Source organism: Rana temporaria, chromosome 5 (assembly GCF_905171775.1).
Source record: "Rana temporaria chromosome 5, aRanTem1.1, whole genome shotgun sequence".
In the NCBI taxonomy this organism is placed as follows: Eukaryota; Metazoa; Chordata; class Amphibia; order Anura; family Ranidae; genus Rana; species Rana temporaria.
Window position 1 is genome coordinate 24,761,726 of NC_053493.1, and position 26,892 is coordinate 24,788,617.

The 26,892-nt window shown below is 44.2% G+C and overlaps 1 protein-coding gene across 4 annotated transcripts in view; it reads right to left on the reverse strand.

Moving 5' to 3' along the window:
* The window catches only part of PHF14 (PHD finger protein 14), a 293,179-nt gene that overhangs the window by 191,270 nt on the left and 75,017 nt on the right, over positions 1 to 26,892 (reverse strand). For all 4 annotated transcript variants that reach the window (XM_040352271.1, XM_040352269.1, XM_040352272.1 and 1 more), the window contains 2 exons: positions 12,417 to 12,520; positions 12,081 to 12,212 (listed from right to left, as the gene is read on the reverse strand). In XM_040352271.1, coding sequence (XP_040208205.1) covers positions 12,081 to 12,212; positions 12,417 to 12,520 — 236 coding nt within the window. The remainder of the gene's footprint in view (positions 1 to 12,080; positions 12,213 to 12,416; positions 12,521 to 26,892) is intronic.

A 26,892-nucleotide genomic window follows, 5' to 3' on the forward strand; every position in this document is an offset into this window, starting at 1 on the left:
TATCGAATATACGCTACGCCGACGGCGCACACATAGCCCAGAGCAGTATTCACAAAGCACTCGCCCTGTACGTTGCCGCGGCATAGCGTAATATGGTCGGTGTAAGCCCGCCTAATTCAAAGTAGGCAGGTAGTGGGCGCGTTGTATTAAAATTAATCGTGACCCCATGTAAATGCATGGCCGTACGAACGGCGCATGCTCAGAATCACGTCGCATATACTCCCTATGATACGTCGGCTCAATGCTTTCGACGTGAACGTAACTTACGCCCAGCCCCATTCACGTATGATTTACGTAAACGACGTAAAATCCGACGCCTGTTCCGACGTCCATACCTTTGCATGGGCTGCGCCACTTATAGCAGGGATAACTTTACGACGGACGTACGCCTTACGCAAACGGCGTAGATTACAGCGACGGACGCAAGTAAGTTTGTGAATGCGTATGTAGGTCATTTACATATTCGGCGCGTAAATCAACGGAAGCGCCCCTAGCGGCCAGCGTAAATATGCACCCAAGATCCGACGGCGTAGGAGACTTACGTTGGTCGGATGAGGTCAGAATTCAGGCGTATCTAGTATAGAGAATAGGGCGCATAGATACGACGGCGCATCTGTTCACTTACGCTGCGTATCTGTATCTCTTATTAGCGAAAATTGTGTTACTGGCATTTTGCTAATAAGAGAAAAAGGTGCCCATAATGGCACCAAAAACACACACAATTTTACCACAATTTAACTATGCTTATGGTGCAGTTTTCATCGGTCATGTTACTCAAAAACTGCATCAAAAACGTAACACGGGTATGTTATTGGTGCGTTCTTGCTGCGTTTTCAATGCATTTAAACAAGGAGGTACGTTATTTTTTTAACTGACCAAAAATGCAGCAAACACTACTGAAGCACAATGAACCAGTGTGAAGACATTCATAGAATTTGAAGGGATGCATTTTTTTTTACCTTTCCTTGCGATAAAGGTGCCAATAAATTCATTCAATTTAAAAGTCAAATATAATACAGTTATATAAAAAAAATATATATATACTTTTTTTTAAACTGAATTTTTTTTGTTTTTGGACAAGTGCATCCTGCATTTTCGGTTTCAGCACCAAAATTTCCATTTGGTTCACCTCAAATTCATTTCTATTCCCCACAAATAGAGCTTTCTTTTGGTGGCATTTGATCCCCACCGGGTTTTTTATTTGAGCTATCAAAAAATTATTTTGAATAAATATAAATATATATATATATATATATATATATATATATATACACACACACACACACACACATATACACACACAGTATCCCACAAAAGTGAGTACACCTCTCACATTTATATCCCCATATTTCTTCATCAGTTTAGGCCAATATGTATTCTTCTACATATTTTTGGTAAAAGAAATCCCAATAAGCGTATATTTATTGGTTTGCACAAAAGTTCTAGCGTCTACAAACTATGGGAAACATTTATGGCATTTTAAATTTTTTACTAGTAATGGCTTTAAAGGTACTGCGACATTGCGGCGGAAAGATCGGACACTTGACACATTTTTGGGACAATTGATATTTATACAGCAATCAGAGCTATAAAAATGCACCGATTACTGTCTAAATGTCACTGGCAGGGAAGGGGGTTAACACTAGGGGGCAATCAAGGGGTTAACTGTGTTCCCTCATGTGTGTTTCCTACTGTGGGGGGGGCCTGACTGGGGCAGGAAACACATCGCTGTTCGTAATTACTACAAACAGCAGGTGTGTCTCTCCTCCCGTCAGAACAGGGATTTGTGTGTTTATTTACACACACAAACCCCATTCTGGCTCTCGTGCTTAGGTGCCCTGCCGTGCAGCGGACATGCGCCTGCTATGGCTACTAAAGGGGCGAGCGTACTGGCACGTAGTTTTTGCGGTAACAAATCACTTTGCCAACGTAAATGTGCGGCGAGCGGGCGGCAAGTGATTAAAATATATGTTTGCCAAAAACACTGTATTTATCGGCGTATACTGCGCACTTTTTTCCCCTGAAAATAGGGGGAAAATCACGGGTGCGCGCTATACGGCGATAGCATACCTCGGAGTGGAAGGAGGGGGACGAGCGCCCGCCGGAAATCACCGAGCCGTCATCTCCTCTCGGCTCTCACTCGGCTGTCACACATGCACAGTCCCGCCTCCGCCACCAGCATTGGACCAGTGTTCTGTCTGTCACAGGAGATGGTCCAATGCCGATGGCGGAGGCGGGACTGTGCGTGTGTGACGTGACAGCCGAGTGGAGATGACGGCTCAGTAATTTCCGGCGGACGCTCGCCCCCCTCCTTCCCCTCTGAGGTATGCCATAGGTACGCGCTACAGTCTTTGCCAGCGCTGCCTGCGTTTAAGGGTTTCCTCACCCTCCCCTTTACCACAGACTGCTGAACATTTGGGTATAGAAGCCCCAAGCCACGCTACAGTCCCGGTCAGCGCTGCCTGCATCAGAGTTCCAGCTCCCTCCCTTCCACCATCGAGTGCTGACAGCTAGAAGCCCTAAGGTACTGTGTATCTCCTTGAACATAGGAGCTGCTCTCTGAGTTGCTTGCTGTACATTGCTGCTTATCTTATTTTTAATTTTAACTGCATTTACTATTTGGATAAAAAAATTAGTTTTTCCAGAAAATTACCTCTTAAAATTGGGGTGTGCGTTATACTCCGGCGCGCGTTATACGCGGATAAATACGGTAATTGCATTTGAAAACTCACAACGCAAATGCCATGAGACAAACAAAAATTGCAACGGCCACCTTTATATTCTCATGGGTCACTGCTAAAAAAATATATAATGTTTGCTGGTTCTGAGTAATTTTCTAGCAAAACAAAGATGATTTTTTTTTACATGTAGGAGAGAAATGCCATGTGCTGGAAGTGGTTACGAGGTTCTAGACCCTACAAACATACAGTAACCCGAAGCGCCCAGTTCTAGCCTTTCATTACAGGTGAAGTTTCCGCTGACCGGTTGTCCTCTGTTCTGGCACCATGCTCTACACTTCTGCAAAGGCCACAAAGGGAAAATACGGCAAGACATTAAAGATTTTTCGTGGTACCCTTTGAACCACTTTTGTGATATATTTAGAGGACGAGAGCTCTCAAGGGGCTCAGAAGAGTTCTACAAATCTCTGCTAAAAATGTAAAAGCAAAGGGCATGGATGACATTTTAAAAAGAAAATTGTTTTGTTGAAACGCAGACAGCCGATTGTAGGTACTCAGAAAAGATTGCTTCTGCGCGGTAATAAAATACTTCCAAATTCACAGACCTAAAGATGAATGTCACTAGAGCCCGAGAGCGGAGAGACCGCACCATCTACCCACAGTCTACATGAATAGCTGTTTAATAAATCAGATTTCGGGTTTGTTTTAAGTGACAAACATGAACGCTGTCATTTATTTCTTTTTTTTCTCTGATCTCTGAAGATTTACATGTCTGCGGCTCTCTGCCTTTAAAAAGTCTCAGGCCCCGTACACACGACCGAGGAACTCGACGTGCCAAACACATCGAGTTCCTCGTCGAGTTCAGTGTGGGAGCCGCCGAGGAACTCGGCGAGCCGACTTTTCCCATTGACTAACGAGAAAATAGAGAACATGTTCTCTTTTCGGCCCGACGAGTTCCTCGACGGGTTCCTCGCTGAAAAGTGTACACACGACCGAGTTTCTCGGCAGAATCCAGCTCCGATCGAGTTTCTGGCTGAATTCTGCCGAGAAACTCGGTCGTGTGTACGGGGCCTCATAGTTAGTCAAGACTTTGTACGCTTAAAACCTGGTATGCACTACTAGTTTTTGTTCAGGTTGGAGCCGATGTACTAACAATCCGATGTTGGTACAGCGATCTCCCCGGCTGTGCTATTGTGTTCTGTCACCCCCGGTTCCTCCATCCCCCGTCAGAAAACTCCGGACATCGTTCTCAGCCATTAGCTGAGAGCACTGATTGGGAGCTGGTCAACAGTCCGCTTTTGGTCATGACCCTTCAACAGAGGCCAGCCAAACAGACGGATTCTTTCGGGCCGGTTGCCGAATGTTGAATGGTTTCTATTGAACCAGCCAATGTTGCCTGACTTTCAGCCCGTATGTACTAGGCTTAAGGCTCGGTTTACATATACGTGGATCGGATGCGTTTTGAACCACATTAGATTCGCATGGCATGTGAACCAAACTGGCTTTCTATTTCACAGTGCAAATTTAAAGAAATTTCAGGCTCATTGCCTTCTAACGCTTCTGAATCGCACATTTCATCAGTTTTGAACATAAAATGGGGGCGTCCATACAGTGCCGGCCCAAGACATTGTGCTGCCTGGGACCAAGAATAAAATGCTGCCCCCCCCAGAAAAAAAATCACGCCAACCAAAAGGCCTCCACATTCATTATTTTATATCATGATAACTAAAGGGGACCCGTCATGGCTCTATACATGTATAAAGGAGTATAAAGGGGACCTGTCATGGCTCTATACATGTATATATAGGACCTGTCATTGCTCTATACATGTATAGGAGTATAAAGAGGACCTGTCATGGCTCTATACATGTATATAGAGGACCTGTCATTACTCTTTACATGTAAAGTAATATAAAGAGGACCTGCCATGGCTCAATAAATGTATATAGGACTATAAAGAGGACCTGTCATGGCTCTATACATGTATAAAGAGGGCCTGTCATGGCTCTATAGATGTATAAAGAGGGCCTGTCATGGCTCTATACATGCATATAGGCGTATAAAAGGACCTGCCATGGCTCTATACATGTATCCAGGAGTATAAAGGGATCTGTGAATTGCCGGCGGCCACAATGTCTTTTGCGCAAACTAATCAATGTACGCTAATTGTGGTTTTTTTTTTACCAAAAATATGTAGAATACATATTGGCCTAAACTGAAGAAAATAGTTTATTTTTCAAAATTTTGGGGATATTTATTATAGCAAAAAGTTAAAAAATATATAGATTTATAGCACAAAAAATAAAAATCGCAGAGGTGATCAAATATCACCAAAAGAAAGCTCTATTTGTGGGGAAAAAAGGACATAAATTTTATTTGGGTAGCGGAACGGGCTGGTGGGCATCAGTATGCTGCCCCCCTAAAAGTGCTGCCTGGTACCCATGGTACCACCTGGTCCCATCATAGGGCCGGCCCTGCGTCCATACCATGCCCTTGGGGTCTAGTATGGATTTTAAGGAAAACCCCAGAGGAAAAAAAAAGGCGTTCCCCCCTCCCCCCAAATTCATACCAAGGCCCTTAGTTAAAGCGGAGGTCCACCCAAAAATGAAACTTCCGCTTTAAGGGAAGGTGTCCCCCTGACATGTCACATTTGGCTTTTTTTTTTTTGTTTTTTAGAGGGTTCCAGCTCCCACTTTCTCCCAGGGCACCCGCAGCGCCGGAGGGAAGTTCACCTCTCCCCCCTCAATCTCGGCAATCATATGGGACATGTCACAGGTCCCAGATTATTTGCCCGGTGCGTGGCTCGCGCATGTGCAGTGTCTGCCCGGCTGTTAAGTCACAGCCGGGCGCCCACAGTCACGCTGCTGGCGAAGCAGAGAGGAGGGGGAGACAAGCGGGGCTTCGTATACCTGTATCGCTGGAACCTGGGACAGGTGAGTGTCTGATTAATAAAAGTCAGCAGCTACACTTTTTTGTAGCTGCTGACTTTTATATTGGTGGAACTCCGCTTTAATAAAAAAAAAAGGAGGTTTGTGGGTCCCCCCCAAAATCCATACAAGACCCTTGTCCGAGCATGAAGCCTGGCAGCACAGGAAAGGGGGAGGATGAGGGAGCACCCCCCTTCTAAACCAAACCAGGCCATATCCCCTCAAAATGGGGGGGGGGGGTCTCTTCCCCCTCTCAAAGCATCTTGTTCCCATGTTGGGGGCAAGGGCTTCTACCAAACAACCCTAGCCGGTCTGCGGCCCCCCCCCCCCCAATGTAAATGTGTAGGGGTACATTGTAAAAAAGTGTCGAAAATAAATTAAAAACAGACAGTTTTTGACAATTCCTTTATAAAAACAAAAACAATGTTACCAGGTGTAGCTCCAGCGTCAATCACAAAGAACACTGGCTTCCGACGTCCGACAGTTGTTAAAGGGGTTGTAAAGGAACAATTTTTTTCTCCTAAATAGCTTCCTTTACCTTAGTGCAGTCCTCCTTCACTTACCTCATCCTTCCATTTTGCTTTTAAATGTCTTTATTTCTTCTGAGAAATCCTCACTTCCTGTTCTTCTGTCTAACTCCACACAGTAATGCGAGGCTTTCTCCCTGGTGTGGAGTGTCGTGCTTGCCCCCTCCCTTGGACTACGGGAGAGTCAGGATGCTCTCTACGTTGCAGATAGAGAAAGGAGCTGTGTGTTAGTGGGCGTCCTGACTCTCCTGTAGTCCAAGGGAGGGGGCGAGCACGACACTCCACACCAGGGAGAAAGCCTCACATTACTGTGTGGAGTTACAGACAGAAGAACAGGAAGTGAGGATTTCTCAGAAGAAATAAGGACATTTAAAAGCAAAACGGAAGGATGAGGTAAGTGAAGGAGGACTGCACTAAGGTAAAGGAAGCTATTTAGGGGGGAAAAAAATTGTACCTTTACAATCCCTTTAAATAACTAAGGGGCAGGGCCGCCCAGCAACTTCGATTTGCAGAATTTTGGGGATTTTCTCCCACCTCTTGTGTTGCACACAACACATACAGTATAGACATAAAAATAAAGGTATTCTACACATTGCCTAGTCTATAAAGCCAGGGTAGAGATAATGCTCTTCAATTCCCAGACATCCTATCTCTGGACTACATTCACAGACAAACTTCAGCTATGGAGGATTAGTTCAGGTTCACCTGATTTACCCAGAAAAGGGAATACACAAAGCGACACCACAAGATAAAAAAAAAAAAGAAAAGAAAAACGACGCAATCAATATGACTCATTTTCCCAAAATTCTCATCTTCCAGAGTACATTCAGACTAATTAAAAGCAATAAAAAAAAACAACTAAAATAAACCAACCACAGCAAGTCTTTGAAAGCAAGAAGTCATGCGTGTAAGCCGGAGCAGAGAGCGTCTGTACAGCAAAGAACAGAGGAGACGCGACTACCTGACCTACTCTACCTGCACCCCCCGCTGTGCGCTCGCCTTTTTAGCCCCTAGACAAATGACACTTAATGCTCCTTTCAATTTACTTAAAAGGCAGAAAAAAAAAAACGCAGGTTTTCCGCTCGACAATTTCACAGGCAGAATGCTCTGTCCAAATGACACAAATGGATTATCCTTCCAGATTGACTGTATGAAGAGAGACGCCGATCAGACTGAAAATAAACTTTTCAAAAGGAACACAGGCATGGTGAGAGCGGTAAGAGGAATTTCCCGGCAAATAAAATAAAAGCAACATTTTGAAAAAAAAATGTTTTATTAAAGCGGAGTTCCAACGACATTTTATATATATATATTTTTTTTTAAACATTTCATACGTTTATAATATTGCCATTTAACACTCGCGGCTTTTGACCAATTTGTTCCCCGATGTCCGGTTTAACAGAATATTTTTTTTTTATATATATATATATATATATATATATATATATATATATATATATATATATATATATATATATATATATATATATATATTTCATTTCTGGCCGTTGTCATCTTGCTTGTGGGCATGTGAAGCCAGGAGCAGTAGCAAGCGGAGGCGCTGATGAAAGTGACGTAAGGAGCCGCAGTGAGGAAGAAGACGATTTCAAGGGAACAAATAGCAACAGGCATGAAAAGGTAAAAAAAAAAAAATTTTCTCTCAATTTTTTTTTTAGATTATTTCCTGCACAGTAATGATTTTTTTTTCTTTATCGGTGGAACTCCGCTTTAAAAGAGAATTATTTTTTTTAACCACTTGCTGACCGCAATACGGTAAACTAAATTGCGGTTTGTAAGTGGTTTACCAGGATTATGGCTGAAGCATCAGTCATAACCCCAATATCGTTTTTTGCAGCCGGCAGCAGGATTTCTCATGAAAGCATTCTAGCGGCTCCAAAGTGGTGGGAGGGGATGTTCCAACCCCCCTTGACGCTCACCTGTGATACTCTTTGATCGACTCTATGGCCTTGGAGGACTGAAGCGATGTCATGGCATCAAATAAATAATTTGAAACTATGAGTAAAATAAAAATGACATATTATGCAGTATTGTCACTGGGATTAGGCCATTTTTTTCTCCAAGTTATAAAAGGAAATACTGATATTTTTGGCTTTTCTGTAAATTCCTTTTCTTGGAGTACATCACAGGACACAGGGTATCCTCATCCCTATTACAACAGGGTTATGCTGCCACCTTCAGGTGATTGGAGACTGGCAAAAAAAAAAGCAAGGAAGTCCCCTCCCAGGCATAACCCCTTCTCTCCGGGCATCTTCAGGGTGCTTGGTTTCCTGCCACTGACAGGGATGATGCGACTCCTGCACATAGAAGTCATTCGCACCGGGCGCACCATGCAAATAAGGAAGAAATAAAACATATGTCCCTATTTTTTTGATGCTCGATTCCCTCTTGGATCCTATGCCCATACCTATACCCTATATACCCATCCAATACCTAAAACCTTGACCTCTCCTCAAGTTTAGATGAAGCCATGTGCAAGGCCCCTTTCACACATACGGACCGTTCAGGTCCGGCTGTCATGGAGCGACGGAGGTCAACGGTGACATGTCCGCTCACCTCTGATCCGCTAAATGAAGACGGATGGAAACCCTGTTATATAATCTGCGGGACTGGGCGTTCCTAATTGATTGACATGCTTCCGACCGGAGCCTAGGTTAATGCAGCATCAGTCCAATGCTGCACCTGTCCCCCCGCTGGCTCAAACACTGAGAACCAAGCAATCAAACACCACTGATTGCTCAGTTCTGACAGCTCCCTGAGCAGAAAGCTGGTGACTGTCAATCACTACTCTCTGCTTCGCCCCCCTGCGGTCACTGGTGCACTGGGCTGTGGAGAGGGCAGGAGTGAGCCGGGTGCCAGTCCAGGCATGTGGGCGGAGCCCAACTTCATTGCCGTGATCTTGCCTGAGCGTGGACCGCCTCGGTGACGTCAGCCGACAATGGGCTTCAGAACCCCGTCTGCTGAAAACGGGTCACAGTAGTGCAGAACGAATTGCACTCATGTGATCCATAGTTAGAGCTTTGATTGTACTTTTCTTTGTAACCACTTGCTTACTGGGCACTTAATCCCCCCTCCTGCCCAGACCAATTTTCAGCTGTCAGCGCTGATGCATTTTAAATGACAATTGCGCAATCATACAACGCTGTACCCAAATTACATTTTTATAATTTTTTTCACACAAATAACAAAATTGTTTTGTTGGTATTTGATCACCTCTGGGGTTTTTATTTTTTGCTTAACAAAAACAAAAAAAAAATAGATGACAAATTTTGAAAAAAAAAAAAATATATCATGTTTTATATTTTGTTATAAAATTTTGCAAACAGGTAATTTTTCTCCTTCGTTGATATGCGCCGAGGAGGCGGCACTGGTGGGCACCGATGGGGACAGATAAGGCGGCACCGATGGGGACAGATAAGGCGGCACCGATGGGGACAGATAGATGGCACTGATGGGCAGCACTGTTGATGAGGTACAGATTAGTGACTTTGATAGGTGGCACTGTGGGCACTGGTAGGCGGCACTGACAGGTGGCACACTTGGGCACAGATGAGCTGGGCAGCTCTCCCTAATCGGGACCGATGTCCCTTTGTTAACTGACGGTGATCGGCTTTTATTTTTCTCCTCACGCTATCTGGGATCGACCCCCTACTCCAATCTGTGATCCAGCGAGTCTCAGACTCGCTCATCAATGAACAATCCATGCGCGCCCTTGCAGGGGGCACGCAGGCCGCTCAAGGACGGGAGGACGTCTATTGACGGCCTCCTGGCAATTCAGTTCCGCGCTGTAGCCGTCATTCGGATATAGCACGGACGCGCCAAGTGGTAGCCATTTATTAGTTGAAGATCAATATTTAGTCACTTCTATTGAAGACCATAAAAATGTATGTTTAAGCAATATCAGAACTGTGTTTTTCCCCATGTAATTGTTATCCATTACAAAACTAAGATTGTGTGCAAGAGTTTGTCACCTATACCAAACTCAAATTTGTGTTTAAATATATCAGGGCCAAATGCAACGGACTCTACCTGAATCTTCCATACCAGCAGTGAGGGTTTGTGTCAGATTGGACTGCAAGCAGAACCAACAAAGATTCCACTTCCACATACTGGTGTAGATTCAGGTAGGGGCGCGCAATTATACGGCGGCGCATCGTATCGTATTTACGCTACGCCGCCGTAACTTACAGGAGCAAGTGCAGTATTCACAAAGCACTTGCTCCGTAAGTTGCGGCGGCGTAGCGTAAATGGGGCCGGCGTAAGCGCGCGTAATTCAAATGTGGAAGGGGGGGGGCGTGTTTTATGTAAATGTATGATGACCTGACGTGATTGACAGCATGCACCGTCCGTGTACATATCCCAGTGTGCATTGCTTCCAAGTACGGCGCAAAGACGTATTGGTTTCGACGTGAACGTAAATGAGTCCAGCCCTATTCGCGAACGACTTACGCAAACGACGTAAAAAATTCAAATTTCGAAGCGGGAACGACGTCCATACTTAACATTGGCTGCGCCTCCTAATAGCAGGAACAAACTTAAGCCGAAAAAGCCGAACGTAAACGACGTAAATACATTGCGACGGGCGTACGTACGTTTGTGAATCAGCGTATCTAGGTAATTAGCATATTCTACGCCGACAACAACGGAAGCGCCCCTAGCGGCCAGCGTCAGAATGCACCCTAAGATACGACGGCGTAAGAGACTTATGCCAGTCGTATCTTAGGCTAATGTCGGCGTATCTAGCTTTCTGAATACAGAAAGTAGATACGCCGGCGCAGATTTGAATTTACGCGGCTTATCTATGGATACGCCGGCGTAAATTCTCTCTGAATCTACCCCACTGTGTTCTCTCAGACAACAAGCGCACTTAACCACTTAAGCCCCGGACCAAAATGCTGGCTAAAGACCCAAGGGGTTTTTACAGTTCGGGACTGCGTCGCTTTAACAGACAATTGCGCGGTCGTGCGACGTGGCTCCCAAACAAAATTGGCGTCTTTTTTTCCCCACAAATAGAGCTTTCTTTTGGTGGTATTTGATCACCTCTGCGGTTTTTATTTTTTGCCCTATAAACAAAAATAGAGCGACAATTTTGAAAAAAATGCAATATTGTTTACTTTTTGCTGTAATAAATATCCCCCAAAAACATATATATAAAAAAAAAAATTTCCTCAGTTTAGGCCGATACGTATTTTTCTACCTATTTTTGGTAAAAAAAATCGCTATAATCGTTTATCGGTTGGTTTGCGCAAAATGTATAGCATTTACAAAATAGGGGATAGTTTTTTTGCATTTTTATTTATTATTTTTTTTTTACTACTAATGGCGGCGATCAGCGATTTTTTTCGTGACTGCGACATTATGGCGGACACTTCGGACAATTTTGACACATTTTTGGGACAATTGTCATTTTCACAGCAAAAAATGCATTTAAATTGCATTGTTTATTGTGAAAATGACAGTTGCAGTTTGGGAGTTAAACACAGGGGGCGCTGTAGGAGTTAGGGATCACTGAGTATGTGTTTACTAGTGTAGGGGTGTGTGGCTGTAGGAATGACGTCATTGATCGTGTCTCCCTTATAAAGGGGATGACGCGATCGATGCGCCGACACAGTGAAGCACGGGGAAGCCGTGTTTACATACGGCTCTCCCCGTTCTTCAGCTCCGGGGAGCGATCGCGACGGAGCGGCTATAAACAAATAGCCGCGCCGTCGTCCCGGATCGCTCCCCGAGCGGACACGACCTCCGCATGTACCAGGGGGGGGGGGGTCCCGATCGGACCCCTCACCCACGTCTAGCAGAGGACGTACAGGTACGTGATTGTGCCTGTCCGTGCCATTCTGCCTACGTAAATGTACATGAGGAGGTCGGGAAGTGGTTAAGAAAAAAAAAAAAACAACAGAAGAACGCCCAGCCTTCCTGTGTATACTTACCAGTAACTGTTCTTCGTCTTCTTAGGCATCCTGGTCAGCGGGGGGTCCAGGCAGCCCAAATGGTAATGTAGCTTGCAGGTATCACACAAGAGCAGTAGGTGCTGGTCATAATTCTTCTTGCATATTCCACAACTACAAAAAAAAGAAATGAGACAAGAAAGCGCACATAGCGCGTCAATCAGGAAGCAGGATTTAATTGCCCTCTGGCTGAAAAACAAATTAACACGAAGCCGGACAAGCAAAGCGCTGCAGTGCCACTCTGATATAAAACATTACCAATCTTTTCTAGGGGGGAAACTAAATTGCAATGCTAATCAAAATATGGATAACAATTACCTGTAGAGAACCGCGGGCAATGGTAGCGTCTTGTATGTCCCTCCATCCCGTTTGCTGGGTTTTCTTTCCTTCGGTGAGCGGAGAATGGGCGGAACGTTCACTTTCTGCAATATGAGAAACAGAAGATATTTTTATCACTAAAAAATGTAATGACAACCCACACGAGCAAGTGCATTGTTTGGTCTATACAACTTTTTTAAATTGAAATAAAAAAAATTAAAATGCATTATAAGTGAACTTTTCCCAAAAACTTGGCAGTAAAAAGTGAAAACCAAACAACGTGTCACAGAACCAAATTTGAGATTCTTTTAAATATCCTTATACTGTATTTATTGGCGTATAACACTCACTTTTTTACCCTGAAAATAGAGGGAAAACTGTGCCTGCGTGTTATACGCAGGGGCTGTGGATTTCTTTTTACCTGAAACTTCCCTCTTAAAGTTAGGGTGCGTGTTATACGCCGATAAATACGGTATATGCCTCTGCAGGATGCCCTGGCCTTGCTTGATGTCCCCAGATGGACGTGTATGCACCTATTTTGCTTTATTTATGTTTGGACTTCAATTTTGATTTGTGTATATTGTATGTTTGTTGTTATATTTTGTCTCCCTCTTTCTCTGCATGATCTAGAATTCCCCCTTCCTAAAGACGTGTACCAACGAAACGCGTTGAGAGATTGCAGCTCCTTCACAGTTTTATATTGTTTTAAACCATGTACTATTTAAATTGGCATATAGAGGGTTAGGTAGTTGTTTAGTCTAGTATTTAGTAATTGGAGGCCATACCATACCATTACTGTGAATGGTGGTAATACTGCAGTAAAAGTGTTACTAAACCTCAGGACTCTGCATTCTCTATATCTGGTCTCCCACAGTACACAGAACATGGAAATATAATTATTTTAGTAAATATAAACTGCTAAATACCTTTTCTCATCAGCAGTATATAGCAGTCTTGTGATTTTTATCAATTTCTTAACCACTTGCCAACCGGCTCACGCCGATATACATCGGCCGAATGGCGCGGCTGGGCAGATTAACATATAAATACGTTGCCCTTTGAGAGCGGCAATGTGGACGTGCGCGCCACGCCCGTCGCAAGCTCGGTGACTCTGACCGCGGGTCCCACGGACTATGTCCGCGGGCATATCCGCGATCGTGTCACAGTGAGGAAGAAGGGGGAAATTGCTGATGTAAACAAGCATTTCCCCAGTCTTCCTAGTGACAGGAAGCGATGATCACTGTCATGTCACACACAGCCCATCCCCCCTACAGTTAGAACACATCCCTAGGCACACTTAACCCCTTTAGCGCCACCTAGTGGTTAACCCATTCACTCCCAGTGTCATTTTCACAGTAATCAGTGCATTTTTATAGCACTAATGGCTGTAAAAATGACAATGGTCCCAAAAATGTGTCAAAAGTGTCCGATGTGTCCACCATAATGTCGCAGTCACAGATCGCCGCCATTACTAGTAAAACAAGTTTATAATAACAATGCCATAATTCTATCCCCTATTTTGTAGACGCTATAACTTTTGCGCAAATCAATCAAAATACGCTTATTGCGTTTTTTTTTTTACCAAAAATATCTAGAATAAATATCGGCCTAAACTGAGTGAAAGTCTTTATATATTTTTGGGGGATATTATAACAAAATATAGTTTTTTTTCAAAATTGTCGCTCTATTTTTGTTTATAGAGCAAAAAAATAAAATACCACCAAAAGAATGCTTTATTTGTGGGGAAAAAAGGACGTCAATTTTGTTTGCGACCGCGCAATTGTCCGTTAAAGCGACGCAGTGCCGAATCGCAAAAGTGCTCTGGTCTTTGGCCAGCGAAATGGTCCGGGGCTTAAGTGGTTAAAGTTAGTAGGAGGAGTCTTCATTCTACTCTGACTATCCTATGAGGCTGCAGGACCCCTGACCCTCTGTCTGGACAGTGCTGACTGGTCCCTGTGCTGATCACATACACCCTCCCAAGAAAGAGAAAAAAAAACTCTCTAGCAATACACACCAAACTGAGCATGAACAGAGAGTGACTCCAAAGGCTTTGGTACTATCAGAAGATGGTTAGGGGACAGTGGAAGAGGAGGGTCAAAGAAGACCTGGACCTCCGCTTTGGCTATATCCAGGTATTATACCTGAGCCTTTTACCACTGTGCCTACTTTATATTTTGCACTGATGTCAGTTTATTTTTCTATGTTTGAGTGTATTGCCTAATGTTTATGACCAGGTTGTCTGGTGGGTTTTTTTTTTGTAAGTTTTTCTGTTTGTTGGTTTGTCTTAAACCTGAAAAAAATCCTGACCTTGATAAAAGCTATAACCAAGAAAGAGGTAGAGGATGACCCATGGGTAGTTCTCTTTCATGGGGGGGGAGGTACCAGTGAACGAATACAAGGGATCTTTGACCCCCCATTTGTTGAACGCAGCAAAACGACTGATACCCAAAAAATGGAGAGATATGGAAAGTCCGCAAATGTGGGAGTGGATAGACTCCGTCGAAGATACGTACAGGAGGGAGAAGCTAAAATTCGGGGTGGATGAGGTAGGCTACAAGGATACTTGGGAAACATGGAGAGAATTTAAAAAAACTTGGAGTTTTGCTGAAAACTTGAGAGAGGATTAGGAAAGTAGTAGCAACGAAGAGAAGAGATTAGATGGATTGGAGTCGTGAGGTGGTGGGGGGGGGATTTTTTTTTTTTGTTTGACCGAGATACATTTTTGCTATTTTGTATTTCTGATGTGCTTTAAAAAGAACCTAGTGCCCCTTAATTGTGGGCGAGGAAAAGGAAGATATATTTACATAAAAAAAAATAAAAAAAAGAGAAAAACATATAAAAGAATAATAATAAATACAATAATATTTGAAATACCACAAATGATGCAAGACCAAAAGTAGAGACGGAATATTAAGAAAAATGTTGAATTAAAAAAAAAAAAAAAAACATTCCAAACTTGCAACATTTGCAACTTGCAACAACTTGCAACAAGGTCTACCGCCTTCCAGGACTTCTCCTCCTGAGTGCCCAAGTCTATTTACAGTTTGTAATATAAAACAAATCCAGAGAAGCATTTTTTTGAGGCGACGCCTGGCGGAAATTCTGAAGCCTTTGTATAGGTTAGGAGCAAAGGAACCACAAAGATACTCTTTTAAAGTGATTGGAAATCACTGTTTCATTAATCCAAAAAAGTCCCAAATAGATTTTTTTTTTTTTTGCAAAAAAAATGAACAAAAAATGCACACAAACATACAAACCTAAGAAGAAACGCACATCATTGCTTCAATGTTGTAGTGACCTCCAACACTATCTCACAAAAAAATCATACAGAAGGTATATTAGATATTTTGTTTTAGTTGTAAAGCTAGAAGTTTTTCTTTTTTTTGTGTGGATGTAAACCCGACATTTATTTATTTTTGATGTCACAATGTACAGTAAAAGATTGTCTATCATCTGTGCCCAGTCTTGCCACACAGAGTTAATCCAGCTCTGAGCAATCCTCTTTTATGGTTCAGTGAAATAAAACGGACTTACAGAGAAATACCTTAGTCCGTTCCGCCCCCTTGCTGTGAGTGACAGGTTATTTACATATCTCATGCACTAGCCTGGAGACAAGCATTATTTTTTAATTCCCACCCCCACTCCTTTTCTGAAGTCATGTGGTTACTTTTCTGGATTTTGACTGGATGTTAGTGATCATAGCAGAATTTAGTGTAAGAAATACACAGGAAAAAATGCATGTTGACAAGGGGAGTGTAGAGGAGGGCGGGGAGTATACTGACATCACGACTCCACCCACAGAGCTCCAGACAACAGACCCACCCACAGAATCTGCAGTTTTTCAGTTCTTATAACAGACAGAGGGGAAACATTTGATAGGTAAGGATTAGCACTATGGCAGTAGTTTAGAAAGGATGAGAGTGGGTTTACATCCACTTTAATGCATTCTACGCAATAAAAAAAAATTAAAAAACTGTTCTGCTCTCCTCCCAGCCCCCCAATGCATACCCTGAGCTTGGTCTTGATCCAGAGCTGTCCACAAGAGCAGCAGCTCTCTCCCTCTTCATAAACTCAGAGAAAGGAGCAGGAGCCATTGGCTCATTGGCTCCTACTGCTGTCAATCACTGCCAGTGAGGAGGGAAAAGGGGGGGGGGGGGCAATAAACACACAGAGGCAGCTCAGGAGAGAGCCTGCACGAGTGCTCCTACAGCAAGCAGGTTGCTATGGGGGGGGGACATGGCAGGGGGAGAAGCCAGGAGCGCCGGAGGGGGACGAGACGCGGAGGATCGGCTCTGCTCTGTGGAAAACCATTGCACAGAGCAGGTAAGCATATGTATGTTACCTTAAAAAAATTAAAAATAAAACTGTAGGTTTACAATCACTTTAAAGTGTACGTAAACCCCAACAAAAATTTTTATAGTACCTTTCTGGTCTGTAAAATATTCAGTTGAAGATTTTTTGTTAAATCTGTTGCCCACAGACTCCCTGTATGCTGGAAGATCAACAAGTACGATTCTGTACTTGCAGGGAGACACAACACGGGGAGAAACCTATACTTTAACCACTTGCCGCCCGCCATATAGCAAATGGCGGCAAAGTGGTTTCAATATTTTGACTGGACATCATATGACGTCTTCCGATATGGGAGTGCGCATCGCGGCGATCGTTGTTGCAGGGTGTCAGTCTGACACCCCACAACACCGATCTAGGTAAAGTGTCTCTGACGAGACTCTTTACCGTGTGATCAGCCGTGTCCAATCACGGCTGATCACGATGTAAACAGGAAAAGCCGGTGATCGGCTTTTCCTCACTCGCGTCTGTCAGACGCGAGTAGAGGAGAGACGAACGGCTGCTCCTCTGACAGGGGGGTTTGTGCTGATTGTTTATCAGCGCAGCCTCCCCGAGGATGCCCACACTGGACCACCAGGGATGCCACCAGACCACCTGGGATGCCACCCTAGACCACCAGGGATGCCAATCAGAAATAAATAATGGATGCCTAATGGATGCCAATCAGTGCCCACAATGGCGACCTGGCGCCCAGGATTTGTCGAGCCCTGATATACGGTATATGGATTTATATTTTTTTTTTAGCGCTGCACTTATTTTCACAAGATCATTTACAATCACTTTAACACAATACACCTTAACATGCAGAAAAATACATCACAATTGTGTGAATGGGCTCTAAAAGAAGCAGGTGAAAATATGTACAATAATCAAAATATGGAACAGAAAATGTCTACGTCTTGTCATATATTGCATCAACCCAAAATGTGCATCCAGTCAAAATTACACAAGTTTCCCTTTAAATTAATATTTATTTATGTTTTATTTCATTTTCCGAAAAGCTGTAAAAATGTTAATTCTGTCCATGAACAGAGAAAAAAAACCCCTCTAACATGGCTCAGAAAAGAGAGCCAAAGCCTCTCTCTCCCTCTCTCCTCGCTACATCAGTGCTCCATAGGTTAATTAGAAAAATTATCTTATTGGACCAAACTCTCTACAAAGCAGCCGAGATTCTCTTTGGGCTTCCACTAATCTGCTGTATGCTAGCTTCTCCGACAGCAGCCATCTATCAAAGTCATTTCTCAGGGGCCCCCTGGGCTGGCATCTGCTCAGCCAACTGGAAAAAACAATGTCATGCAAGCTGTGCAAATCACTACCAATGCTGCTGGTAGCTGAGCGCAGACACATGTACACACGTGTATTTTACCTGTATGGATACATGCATACATTGTGTACAATTACATACGTGTGTGTGCATACTTTTACCACATTTTGCAATTTTAAAACATGGATTTGGTTGAGTTTTTTTACTTCTTGATTTAAACAAAATACTTTAGGGGAGCTGCGGTGGCTCAACGGGATTGGCACTGCGCTGACAAGCCATTCACCTCTGCAGCTAGGGGTTCGGATCCCGCTCTCGGCTACATGTGAATTGAGTTTGGTGGTCTCAGCCCGGCTCCCGGTGGGTGTGCTATGCGAGGTAAGCCTGCGCTTAGTACGCCCACCCCCTCCCACAAAAACCACCACACTTACACGCACTCGAAATTGGGTTAACATGCACGCACTTTGACCACGCGGTCTCTAAAAAGAGAGGCGAAAGGACTAACAGGGCTGGTTGAGCGGGCAAATCCTCTCACTCCCTTATAGGGAGTCTCTCTGCCCCGTTGGGTTTCAAAGCGGAGCAGGTAGGGCAGGCTATGTGGGAGGACCCCTCACGCACCCGCAATTGCCACCCGGGGCATGGAGAAAGGTGGCAGATTGATCTGGGGGAGGCCTGCCTACTCCCAACTCCTGCAGTCCGGCTCCTCTCTCGAGTACACGCACAAAATACAAAAATAAAAATAAACAAACAAAATACTTTATACTTGCAAAAACATTTATGTTAATCAAATAAAGACAAATAAAAAAGAAAGATATTCATTGGTTCAAATACTTGACAAAACCACCTTCATCTGAAACTATTGCTGGGATGTCAGCTTTGCACATCACTTTCATCACTCTTCTTGGCAAAACTTCTCTAGCTTGGTCAGGTTATTCAGGTAAAAGCTGATGAACAGTATTTTAAAGTTTTGCCACAGATTCTCAATGTGATTGGGGTCTGGGCTTTTGTTGGTTATTGGAAAATTCTGGTTGTTTGTTTTAAACTCTGTGTAGCTTTAGCTGTGTGTTTTGGTTCACTAACCTGCTCAGAGGTTTCTTGGTTTTCATTGAGACCAACATTTCCTTTAGGAAAATATCCCAAGCTTCAAACATCTCACAAAGCTCTGTTCAATCCATCATCTGAAAATGGAAAGAGTTTGGCACAACTGCAAACCTACGAAGACATGGCCATCCACCTAAACTGACCAGCCAGGCAAGGAGAGCATTCATCAGAGAAGCAGCCAAGAGGCCCATGGTAACTCTGGAGGAGCTGCAGAGATCCACAGCTCAGGTGGGAGAATCTGTCCACAGGACTATTAGTCGTGCTCTCCACAAATCTGCCCTTTATGGAAGAGTGGCAAGAAGAAAGACATTGTTGAAAGAAAGCCATAAGAAGTCCTGTTTGCAGTTTGTGAGAAGCCATGTGGGGGACACAGCAAACATGTGGAAGAAGGCGCTCTGGTCAGATAAGACCAAAATTGAACTTTTTGGCCTAAAAGCAAAACGCTATGTGTGACAGAAAACACTGCACATCGCCCTGAACACACCATTCCCACTGTGAAACATGGTGGTGGCAGCATCATGTAGAGGGGATGCTTTTCTTCAGCAGGGACAGGGAAGCTGGTCAGAGTTGATGGGAAGATAGAGGGAGACAAATACAGGATAATCTTAGAAGAAAACCTGTTGGAATCTGCAAAAGACTTGAGACTGGGGCGGAGGTTCACCTTCCAGCAGGACAACCACCCTAAACATACAGCCAGAGCTACAATGGAATGGTTTAGATCAAAGCATATTCATGTGTTAGAATGGCCCAGTCAAAGTCCAGACCTAAATACAATTGAGAATCTGTGGCAAGACTTGAAAATTGCTGTTCACACACGCTATCCATCCAATCTGACAGAGCTTGAGCTATTTTGCAAAGAAGAATGGGCAAAAATGTCCCTCTCTAGATGTGCAAAGCTGGTAGAGACATCCCCAAGAAGACTTGCAGCTGTAATTGCAGCGAAAGGAGGTTCTACAAAGTATTGACTGAATACAAATGCATGCCACAGTTTTCAGATATTTGTAAAAATAATATTAAAACCATTTATCATTTTCCTTCAACTTCACAATTATGTGCCACTTTGTGTTGGTCTATCACATAAAATCCCAATAAAATACATTTATGTTTTTGGTTGTAACATGAAAAATGTGGAAAATGTCAAAAGGAATGTCGCGAAAACAGTTTGCATAGCGCTTTACAACACAGGGACAGACAGTACCGTTACAATAAAAACAATTTAATACAGGAGGAATCGCAGGGCCCTGCTTGTTGGAGCTTACAATCTAGGAGGAAGGGTCAAGTGATACAAAAAGGTAATAACTGTGGGGGATGAGCTGATGGAGAAAATAAAAGTACAATTGTTAGGTGGGGGCAGACTAAGCTTCTCTCAAGAGAAAAGTTTTCAGGGATCGTCTAAAAGCAGAGTAGGAGATAGTTGAAAAAATTGGGGAAGGGAGTTCCAGAGGATGGGAGAGGCTCACGAAAAGTCCTGGAGGTGAGCGTGGGAAGAGGTGACAAGGGTACTAGAGAGCAGGAGGTCTTGGGAGAAACGGAGAGAATGTTTTTTTTGGTTATTTTGAGACAAGGTTGGTGATGTAACTGGGGGCTCAGTTGTGGATGGTTTTGTAAGTCGTTAAAATCAGGGCAAAATCGTGGGTGCGCGATATACGCCGTTACCCGCTTCCCGCGCTGTGTTTGAACCACTCCGCCGACATATACCGAGCGCAGTACACTCGGATATAGTCGGGCAGGCTCGGCTCCGCTCTCAGTCACGTCCAGTGCATCCTTTACACGAGAGGAGCCGAGCCTGCCCGAGTATACTGCCAAAGGAAGCCGGGCAAGACACCGACGAGGGGCATCCAAACTAAGTATTTCTTTTTTTTCCAGGAATTTTCCTTCTAGGTTGGGTATTTATCTTCCTATAACGCGCCCCGGCGTATAGCGCGCACCGCGCTATACGCCGGGGCACGTTATAGGAAGATAAATACGGTAATTTGTTGGGTGAGCAGAAGCAAGTTGAGGGATTGGCAGAGAGGGGTAGCAGACACTGAGCAGCAAGGATGAGCATTCATAAAATCTATAAATCTAAGACTATTTAATACATATTTACATAGATGGTGCTCTATACTTTTCTCTGTGTCAAGTATCCGGAACATGAAGCATACGGACCCTCTTACTGACAACACTACACCATTACATGCACATGTTCTTCTGCAGGCATCCCTTATCTCAAACTGCTGTAACAACAAATTGTGTGTCTCTCCATAACAGTGGGTACTGCCTACCATCAGATCATATTTTGGCATCATCGTTGCTTGTGTTTAAGAACAAAAACAAACAGAGAAAAAGACACACAGCCACATATGGATTTAGACAGAGTAAACATGTTAGTAAAAATAAATATAGGATGGATTGAGAAAGGATTTCACAAATACCCAAGGCCACATGTGTTGCATACAAATGATGGGTGTGCTTCAAAATGAACACAAAGGTAAAACTAAGGCATCCAATGCATCCTGTGCGAAGTCATGCGTCTCCTTCGCACCCTGTAATGTAATAATAAACTTTGTTTTATATAGCGCCTTTAAAGTGGTTCTAAAGGCTCAAGTTTTTTAACTTCATGCATTCTATGCAAGAAGGTAAAAAAACCTTCTCTGTGCAGCAGCTCCCCCAATATTTACCTGAGCCTTATAGGGGTCCAGCGCTGTGCACGAGAGCCTCGGCTCTCCGGGGACTCTCTCTTCTCATTGGCTGAGACAACAGGCAGTGAGCCAATGAGGAGAGAGAGGGGGTGGGCCCGAGCAGCAGGTCTGTGTGTGAAAGCTCATGCAGAGCAGCGGCTTGGGAATCAGCATGCTTGCTATGGAGGCACCCGGCAGGAGGCTAGGAGTGCCGGCAGGAGGGAGGGGGCTAGAAGTGCCGGCAGGAGGGAGGGGGCTAGGTGTGCCGGCAGGAGGGAGGGGGCTAGGCGTGCCGGCAGGAGGGAGGGGGATAGGCGTGTCAGCAGGAGGCTAGGCGTGCGGCAGGGGACCCGAGAAGAGGTGGATCGGGGCTGCTCTGTGCAAAACCATTACACAGAGCAGTTAAGTATAACATGTTTGCTGTTTAAAAAAAAAAAAAATTGACTTTAATATCACTTTAAAGGTAGCCTCTTAAAGCGCTTTGCAATGACAAAAGAATCAAAAACAAGGGGAAAAACGAGGGGGGGGAAAAGGGGGGACAATTACGTGAAAGTTGTCTAAAGAAAACGTAGGTATCAAGAATCGGGTCCACAACGCCTCCATGTGTGTTCGTCAACGCATTTCACAAAATGTATTTGCTTCCTCAGGACAGATTGGATAGCTGCCGATTGACCTTGGAAAACAGATAATGGGCGAGAACAAATCCTGTGGGCAGACCTAGGGGCCTCCAGAGAGATCAAGGGACACCAGGGACTAATTGTGGCATCCAATTCTCCCAAAACTGAGCCAAACGGAGCCCGACTCTGTAGATAGCCAAAGAACTCTATTAGGGGGAGGGAGGAGTAGATATTGGTGCATGGAAGGCTGGTAAGGGTTGAACCAGGTACCAGAGGGTGTAATTAGGTTACAGCTCAAATTCAAGATGTATAAGTACACAGGGGCCCCACATAGAAGGCCCAAATAATGTTATCTGTAAGGCACATAATTCTACATAGCCTTATCAAACTACAGGAACCACCCCTCCAGTCGTATTTTCTACTGGGAAGTTTCACAAATGAGGCTTGCTGGTCCCCCAGCTAGAGGATGGGGTACCTTTTCACCCTGGAATGGAACACCCCTCCAAAACGATTTCCCCCACTTGGGAGCTCTTAAAGCGGATGTGCCACGGGGAAAAAAATATTAAAAGCCAGCAGCTACAAATACTGCAGCTGCTGACTTTTAATATTAGGACACTTACCTGTCCTGGAGTCCAGCGCCGATCGCAGCAGAGGATGAGCGATCGCTCGTCTCTGTGCTGCTCCCCCCGCCATCCACGCTGAGGGAACCAGGAAGTGAAGCGCTGCGGCTTCACTGCCCGGTTCCCTACGGCGCATGCGCGAGTCGCGCCGCGCCCGCCGATTGGCTCCCGCTGTGTGCTGGGAGCCAAATGTTCCCAGCACACAACGGGGGGAGGACGGGATGTGACGGAATGCCCGTCTTTTGCCCGTGAATGCCGGGCCGGAAGTGGGTGCAAATACCTGTCATTAGACAGGTATCTGCACAACCCTCCCCCCTGAAAGGTGTCAAATGTGACACCGGAGGGGGGAGGGTTCCGATCAGCGGGACTCCACTTTAGGGTGGAGAACCGCTATAAATGGAGCTCACCAATAACGCATAGGATGGGGGTGCCTTTCCGCAATGGTCCACAATAATGTAGTGTCCCCGCCAGTCCATTCCAACTTTGCAATTATTAAACTGAGTAAACTGGAAGACATCTTTGCAAGGGTTCTGGAATCAAAATAAAGACGTGAATCTTGAATTGTGTCTAAGAAGCACCATTAAAAATCTACCTTTTGCCTGAATGCTTCCTGAAAAATAACAGTAAAGTTCCTTTCCCTTGAGCCACACAGCTATATGTATGTGCTGCTCACTGTTCTCCTGGAAAGAAGGCTGTAGCTGAAAGAAAGAAGGCTGTAGCTGAAGACATGTAGTGCAAGAAACTCCCTGCCTTTTGTTTTATCCATTCTGTGAATCTGATTCCTTTGCCTCTCCTGCTTCTTGATCATTACCCCAACAAGTCAGGTGGGCAGCACTAACATCAGGAAGCTAAGCCCTGCCTCTGCAAAGATGGCAACTTCCACAGAAACACAGTGCAGAACAAGACATGGTAAGTCAGTAATGGAGAAAAGGTCAGCTGTATGGAGTCTACAGGCTATACTGGTGAATAATAATAGTACTGGCATACTAAAAAAAATAGCAAGACCTCTTCCAATGATAAATAGTGCCATTTTATCACAGTTGTAGTAACTCTGGCTCACAGCTTTCTCTCTTCTCTGTTGATGGATGCAAAGTACTCTTGTCGGTGACTGTAATTATCAGAAAAGCCATCCTGGAAGGAAAGGACCTGTAGCCAAGATAGATGCAGCCAGCTTGGCATGGCCAATGGAATTTCACACTGGTTGATTAAATCAAGGCTGAACGGGGAGATGTCAGAATGCCTTCGAGTCAAGACTCCTTTTTTTGGAGAAAAATCAAACAAGTCGAAGAAAGGCTTTTTTTTTTCTGCGCAACACTTAACCGCTGAGAGTAACCGCTAACAAATTACTATTTATGCAATACTGATAATGTGTTCGCTGCCACAGGGACCGGAAAAATAGATGGCAAGCCGCTGAAGCGGTCAGTGAGTCAAAGAAAGAAAGTTGCGAGACTGTACGGAAGAGGATTGTTTTTTTTTCTTCTTCATTTAAGAGTTCTGATGTCGCGTACACACGATAATTTTTCGGGTTGTAAAAAACAGTTTTTCAGGCTCTAGAAAAAAATATGTTTTTTTCAACTTGATCATTAAAACAGCCCTGCCTACACACGATCGTGAAACAAAAATGCTCTAGCAAGGCGCGGTGACGTACAACACGTACGACGGCACTATAAAGGGGAAGTTCCATTCGGATGACGTCATCCTTTAGCTGATTTCATGTTAGTAAAAGACGATTCGCGCTTTTCAGTCTGTTACAGCGTGATGAATGTGCTTACTCCATTACAAACGGTAGTTTTACCAGAACGAGCGCTCCCGTCTCATAACTTGCTTCTAAGCATGCGTGGATTTTTCACGTCGTTAAAACCCACACATGACCATTTTTTTACAACCCGAAAAACGACAACGTTAAAAACGTTGTGAAAAAATAGAGCATGTTCGGGGAAAAAAATGCCAATTTTTTAGAACCCGAAAAACGCTCTGAAGCCCACACACGATCGTTTTTTTAGAACCCGAAAAACGGTCGTGTGTACGCGGCATGAGACCTTTCCTGGAAACATGTAGTGAAATAAAAAGTATACAAAGAAACAGTGCAGCGCGATATGTGATAAAAACCATAAAACCATAGATACAATTATATAGATCACTAAGGCCCCGTTCACACTTGAGCGTTTTGTAGCTTGTAACTCGATGCTCAAAAATGCTCAACAAGCAAAATCCCATTCATTCCAAAATGCTCAACAAGCAAAACACCAGTCGCTCCAAAAAGTGCTACTTTTCAGGCAGAATTGAGCGCCTTGTCCCCACTTCAATGGAAATGGCTTAAATATGAGCGTTTTTTTAAGGGTTTTTTTTTGAGCAGTTTCAGATCAAAAAGCAGCTCTACACTCCTTTTTCAGCAGCACTTCACACGTTTTAGTTGAAAAACTAACAAAACACCTGAAAAAAGCTGAAAGACGACCAGGAAATTCTGCTCAATAAAACTCAATGCTCAGGTGTGAATGTAAATATTGGAAAAAAAATAAGAAATTAATGATGAACACGTTTAATACACAAATGTTCAACATATGTTCAAGCGGTTATGAAATACTTTACCTTAAAATAGCCATTCTCAACCAGAGTTCCGTGGAACCCTAGGGTTCCTCCAGAGGTGGCTAGGGGCTCATTGAGCTGTGGCCAATTTACCTCCTGTTTGATGCCCACATAGTTCTGAGCCACTGCCACTTGGAGGAGCCAGTATGACACCAATGATCTTTATAGCTCTCTGTAAGGGGGCCATTCTTGCCACCACTGTAAAAAAAAGGGCATTCTTCTCACTGAACAAAGTAAGGGGCATTGTTCCCATTGACTCCCCCTAATAAATGGGTTTAATGAGGGGTTCCCCAAGACCTGAAAATAATTTTAAGGGTTCCCCTGGGGTAAAAAGGTTGAGAAAGACTGACAGGGGCTTCCATCATCACCCGGTTTTTCTTCCAGGTTTGCATCCTCTGGCCGTCTGATTGGTCGCGGCACAATTAAGTCACTCCCGCGCACGTGCACAGGAGTCAAAGACCGCAGCATGGAGCTCCAAAGGGACAGCATGGGTTTACGACCCTTCAGAGCATACGCGCCGGTGACGTCACTTGCTGCATACAGTGTGAATATCTCCTAAACCATGCAGGTTTAGGAGAAATTCACTGTACCCAGAGGTAAGCCTTGTTACCGTATATACTTGAATATAAGCCGACTTTTTCAACACATATTTTATGCTGAAAAGGCCCCCTTCTGCTTATATTAGAGTCTCCCGCTGTGTCATGCTGTCTTAACTGTAGTCGGCGGCGGTTGCCGGGTGTACTACGCATGCGCGAGAACGTCTGTCTTGGTGTGTGATAGGCACGGTGCCTAGTGGAGTTCGTGCATTTGATGGGTTGACAACGTGCAGCAGAAAGATGTTCTCATGGACGCGCTCGCGCATGCATAGTACACCGGTTGGAGAATTTGACAAGTTTAAACTTTTGACAAAACACCACCAATTGCAGTTGGGCACTGATGAGACAGGTGGCCACAGTGAGGCTGCAGTTGGGTACTGATGAGACAGATGGGCACAGTGAGGCTTCAGACGGGCATTATTGACCCTCTTTTCAGCCTTACAGTAGCTGCTACATTTCCCACCCTAGGCTTATACTTGAGTCAATAAGTTTTCCCTTTTTTTGTGGTAAAATTAGGGGCCTCGGGTTATATTCGGGTCAGCTTATACTCGAGTATATACAGTATATTTATAATGTAGTGTGGATTGGTGACATGGTTTACAGGCCCAAAAATCTGTCAAAAGTGTCCGATTTGTCTGCCATAATGTTGCAGTCCCGGTAAAAATCGCAGATCGCCGCCTTTACT